This window comes from Muntiacus reevesi, chromosome 8 (genome assembly GCF_963930625.1).
Source record: "Muntiacus reevesi chromosome 8, mMunRee1.1, whole genome shotgun sequence".
Taxonomy (NCBI): Eukaryota; Metazoa; Chordata; class Mammalia; order Artiodactyla; family Cervidae; genus Muntiacus; species Muntiacus reevesi.
Genome location: NC_089256.1, coordinates 21,263,184 through 21,269,183, shown reverse-complemented (window position 1 = coordinate 21,269,183; position 6,000 = coordinate 21,263,184). Strand labels below are relative to the sequence as shown.

General features: G+C 44.1%; 1 protein-coding gene across 2 annotated transcripts in view; it reads right to left on the bottom strand.

Annotated features, from left to right (window-relative positions):
* Window positions 1–837: 837 nt before the first annotated feature.
* The window catches only part of BACE2 (beta-secretase 2), a 105,628-nt gene continuing 100,465 nt past the window's right edge, over window positions 838–6,000 (bottom strand). For both annotated transcript variants that reach the window (XM_065943718.1, XM_065943716.1), the window contains one exon: window positions 838–1,383. In XM_065943718.1, coding sequence (XP_065799790.1) covers window positions 1,130–1,383 — 254 coding nt within the window. In that variant the 3' untranslated portion in view covers window positions 838–1,129. The remainder of the gene's footprint in view (window positions 1,384–6,000) is intronic.

Below are 6,000 nucleotides of genomic sequence, written 5' to 3'. Positions count from 1 at the left end.
AACCAGCTCCGTGACAGAACATCTCCAGGTTGATCTGTGGTTCAGCACCTATTACGTCTCTCCTGCTGGAAAGAGGATTCTTTAGGCGGGGGCAATGGCTGGAAGCAGGCTGCCTGTACCCCCAGCAGGCACAGGACCCTGGGTAAAGTGTTGACAGAGGTAGTTTTTACTTTCACACCCATAGTACTATGCAAGTATTGAGTACAAAGAGTATGCTTCCTTTGCACTTGAAGGCCTTCCGTCTTCAGAAGAGGCTGGTGAAGACTTGAGTGATCATCTCTTCCTAGTAGAGTCCAGCTCTCCTTCAGATCACAGGGAGACCCAGGACTTCCCAGGTGGTGCTAGTGGTAAAGAACCCCCCTGCCAATGCAGGAGATGCAAGAGCCATGAATTCGATCCCTGGGTCGGGAAGATCTCCTGGAGGAAGGCGTGGCAACCTGCTCCAGTATTCTTGCCTGGGGAACCCCGTGGACAGAGGAGGCTGACAGGCGACAGTCCATAGTATCACCAAGAGTTGGACACAACTTAAGTGACTGAACACGCACGCAGAGCATAGAGAGACCCAGAAAAGGGGCCTGATGCTCTCTTTCCAACTCCGAAGGGGGCAGGATGCTTTATCATCAGGCCCCAGACTATTTCTCCTGCTGTCACATTGCAAACCTTCTTCTTATCACTTTGACTCAGGCGGATCCTGGTACAAAATACCCTTAAATGTGATCAATACAAAAAGCTTCCCATTAGCTAAGAAGAGTTATAAAGTATATGCACTTATTTCTCCAGAGACAGAAGGGAAAAGAGAACAAGCCAAGGCTTGTGGTTGGTTTCTTTTTTTTGGGGGGGGGGGGTGGCTCACCCACATAGTTTGGCATAACCAGCTACATAAAGCCTGAAGCCCAATTCACTCTGTTTTGATTAAGAATGAGGTGCTTTTTTATTATCATTTTCCTTGGAAGTAGGGGGGAAAGAGGAAGCTGTAAAGTCAAGAATCAAAATACAGTGAATCTGGAAGGCATCTGGGAGCAAACAAATTTAAGACTAATGCGCACAGGAAGAAGCCTTGCCTTATAACCCCTGCCTGCTGCACTGAATCGTCTTAATTGTCAGGTTCACGGTCACCAGGCTTTTCTCTTCATTTCCAGCGATGCCGGACGAGCGAGGACTCATCGTTGACCACCTCGGGATCTCGGGGGTGATGCCTACACCGGACCGGAAGTAGCAGCAGGGTGATTAAAACAAGAAGGATGACTCCACACACGCTCATGAGAGTATAGGAGACGATCCACAAAATGGGCTCGTTCAACGGCAGGGCAGGGACGCAGTTGCTGGCTATGTCCTCTGTTGAGAAAGGCCCGGAAATCTCAGACACCGGAGCACCTGCGATCTCTGAGGAGACAGAAGGGGGACAGGCCACGGCTGTGAGACGAGCAGTCATCCCTACCACGTGACCCAGGACATAACCTCTTGCTTTACCGGCCACAGTCAAGTCGCACCGGCTCTCACGTTCCGAAGGCCCCAGTGTCTGAGCACACACCAGGGGGTCTCGGCGGCCGTGTGCCTTCAGAGGGTCCAGGCCCCTTCTTGGTGGAGTGACAGCGTGTCTCAAGGACTGCAGGTGCTGAACCCACATGGCAGAGAGCAAGGTGCAGAAGGACACAGAAGCATCAGGTCCTTCTCGACAAGAATGGAGCACCAGGCAGGTGAGCGTGAGCCGCGGGGCTGTGTGCCCTCAGCGGAGGTGAGCAAGGAAGACTAAGAAGCATCTAGAACAGAAAACTCAGCTGCACCTGCCAGAATCATGGGGATTTACCCTGTGGAGTCATCCTGAGTTCACGCTCCGTCGTAGATTCCATAGTAGGTAACATGCCTACATCAGCCTGACCCATGCTCCTAGTGTGTTCTAAGACCAGCAGGGTCAGCCTGGCCCAGGAGACTCTTCCCCACCCCACACTTGCCCCACACTTGTCCTAGGTCACATCTCCAGTGTACACAGTGCCCAGAATCAACAGAGGTAAATGAGGGACTCCCCTGGTGGTTCAGTGGTTAAGACTTTGCTCTTCCATTGCAGGGGGAGTGGGTTCAATCCCTAGTCAGGGAACTAAGATCCCATATGCCTTGAGGTGAAAAAATAAAGAGTGTTAAATGAGTATACCAGTGGATTTAGGATGTAACTGGTAACAAGGAAAAAGAAAAACAACCCAAAACACAGCTACAATTCTACCCATTACTTTTGCAAACTGATGCCTGAAAAGCATTCTCCCTGGAGAAGGACTTCCCAAAGCAGATTTGGGGATCCCTAATATTTCATTTGTCTGTACTAGGCTGGTCTGCTCCTTTCAGAAGTATAGAATTTGCTTGACATCTCAAGTTTTACTTGGAAAAAGAAAAAGGCCTCATGACCCATTTAAACTGACTGCTAAGCATTTAATTTTTCTATAGGTAAAGCCTCAAGATCCTAAGGCCTGCCAAGTAAAATCCTTTTTTACCGAGGGAAGAAAAAGTCAAAATAATACCTTTAAAGGTATGGTCTAAAACGAAGGAAAGGATAAACATGAATAATTTGCAAAAAGGTTGCTTTTCTTACTACCGATGTGGATTCTGTTAATACGGATCCATGGCTTTTTCTCCTCCCAGGTGGCGCTAGTGGTGAAGAGTCTGCCTGCCAGTGCAGGAGACATAAGACTTGTGGGTTCCATCCCTGCATCAGGAAGATGCCCTGGAGGAGAGTATGACAACCCACTCTGTACTCTCGCCTGGAGAATCCCACGGAGAGAGGAGCCTGGAGTGCTACAGTCCATAGGGTCACAGAGAGTTGGACATGACTGAAGTTAACTTAGCATGTAGCATGCCTGACGTTTTCTAAAAGTGCGGGGAGAGAAAAGCAAGAAACAGAACATGCAAACACCTACGAACAGAGGGATGCTGGCCTTCTGTTCGTCTAGACACTCAAGTGCCTACAGCCATCCTCAGTTAACGACAGAAAGAAAAGTGAAGTGTTAGTCACTCAGTTGTGTCAGACTTTTTGCAACCCTGTAGACTGTAGCCCGCCAGGCTCCTCTGTCCATGGGATTCTCCAGGCAAGAAGAGTGGAGTGAGTTACCATGTTCTCCTCCAGAGATCTTCCTCATCCAGGGACTGAACCTGGGTCTCCTGAATGGCAGGCAGATTCTTTACCATCCGAGCCACAGGGAAGCCCCTATAGCATTTAACAAACATTACATAACAAGGGCTTCCTGGATGGCTCAGTGGGTAAAGAATTCACTTACCAGGCAGAAGATGCAGGAGACACCAGTTAGATCTCTGGGTCAGGAAGATCCCCTGGAGAAGGAAATGGCAACCCACTCCAGTATTCTTGCCTGGAGAATCCCATGGACAGAGGAGCCTGGTGGGCTACAGTCCATGGGGTCACAAAGAGTTGTATATGACTGAGCATACACATTGTTACATAATGAAAATAACCTTTATTACAAAGGCAATAGATAGTATGGTTAAAAATTTGAAACTGTAAGTAAATAAGGAAATAAAAACACACTCAAAATTTACCACTCAGAAATAGCCAACACTGACATTTTTTAATATAATCATAGGCATCAATTTTTTAAACAAAGATGGAATCATGCTGTTCTATACACTGTATTTTCACTTTATATGTGATATGTCTTTTCATATCATTTAATTTTCAACCATGCTGTCTTTATGGTTACACAAAAACCATACTATAGATGTATCAAGTCTGCTTACCAATCTCTGAGACCATTTAAGTGGGGTTTAATATTTCCACCACTGTGAACACTGACATGTAAAACATCATGTACCTAAGTCTTTGCCCTTATTCATAGTTTGTTTCAGAATGAGTTAGTAAAGTAAAACTATGGGTCAAGGTACGCCCACTTGATATATGCTGGGCGTATGATATATGCTTGGCATTTGGATAAATACTGACAACATACACGCAAGAAAGGCTGAGACACTACATGCCCATCAACACAGGCTGGGGTACCACTTCTCACACACTTCCTTTTCTATAAGGAAAAACGATGGCTCTCAATCCAAAATCATGTCTGTAGTTCTTTGATTACCAGTTGGGGGCCCATTTGAAAAACACACTCATTGGCCATTTCTATTATAATTCCTATCTTTTTCTCATGGATTTGTAAGAGTCATGTAAATAGTAACAACTTTCTTTTGTTGCAAATGTCCTTCCACAGTAGGCCATTTGTCTTTTCAAAGATTCATTTACTTTATAAATAGAGAAGCTTTAACAAGCAATTATGAGAATGAAACATGCTTAGTGGAAAGATAATATCTTAATAGAACAAAGCACCAAGAAATGAAAAGTCACTTGAAACCACTTCTGTTTCCAGACAAGATGGAAGAGGGACAAGATTTACCCTTCCACCTGAAACAACTAAAATAGACCAAAAAAAAAAAAAAAGAAAAAGACTCTGAAGATATTAAAACTTGGGTAAAGAGACACAGCAAACCCTGAGGGATGGAAACAGATGGAGCCAGCCTCCCAGGTGCCCATCTTCCTACATTGAGAGTTTCTGGGCAGTGGCACAGACAGGGGTGTCACCCAAGTTGGGGAGACAGGCTGAAACCCACAGAAGCAAGGGCTCTTGGGGTTTGCAGGTAGCGTGATGCAGAGGAGAGAGAGCTACACAATGAAACCCCACACATCCCCAGAGGACTTCCCCTGAGTCGTCAGCCCAGTGCTGACCGTAAAATGAACGAGGGCCAGTGAAAGAACCACTTGGAAGGATGAAAAGAAACTGTGCTTGGAGCTCACACAAGAATCATGTGAGCTCACACAACAATAATAATTCTTATGCTCACATAAGAATAATGACTGTGGCCGATTATTTCCTGTTTGGTTCCCACGGTGAAAAACAAAAACCCAGAAAAACTCACTCAATTCACAGGGTACTTAGAGTACTAAAGGTCTTTGCTTTGTAGTAGGAAAGATTATCCCTAGACTAGCACTACTCTGATGCCTCTGATAAAGCTTGAAAGCAAGACAAAAAGGGATCAAACTCTTTATAAGGAAATTAATTGTGACCCAGACACATCTCAAGAGTATTTTAAAGAACAGAAAAGTATTCAGCAACCGACAGGGTAAAATTCACAATGTTTGTTATCTGATACAAAATTACCAAGATGCAAAGAATAGAAAAATTCATAATGGAAAAATTAATAAATTAAAATTCAGGAAGAAATGACACAGGTGATAGGATTATAGGAATTATATTAAGCCAGTTATTATTACTGTATTCTACTTAGGAAATGATAGCAAAATATTAGTCACATTAAAGAGAGACATGTGCTCAGTTGTGTCCGACTCTTTATGACCCCATGGACTGAAACCACAGGCTTCTCTGTCCATGGGATTCTCCAGGCAAAAATACTGGAGTGGGTTGCCATTTCCTTCTCCAGTGGATCTTCCCAACCCAGGGATCGAACCCACGTCTCCTGTGTCTCCCACATTGGCAGGCAGATTCTTTACCACTGTGCCACCTGGGAAGTCCTAAAATACAAACTATTAAAAAAGACATAAATCAAACTTTAGGGATTAAAAACTACATTACGTAAGATGAAAAATATACTGAATGGTGTTAATAGCAGATTACACGTTGGAAAAAAAAAGATAAGTGAACTTGAAAACATAGCAATATGAATGATTAAGATGAAACAAAGTAAAATACTGAAAAAAATAGAAAATCAGTAAACTGTGGGGCCACCCAAATAACAGGAGAGGATGGGAGGCAGAAACAATAGTTGAAGCAACAGTAACCAAAATTTTCCCAATGGGATAAAAACTATAAACCCACTGATCCAAGAGACTCAGAGAACCCCAAGTACAAGAAACATGAATACACTAGTGAATCGCTGATAACCAGTGTTAAAGAGAAAATCTTAAAAGGAGAGAGAAAAAGAAATCTTATGTACAAAGGAACAAAGAAAAGGATTATAGATGATTTCATGTCAGAAACTATAGCAGCTCTA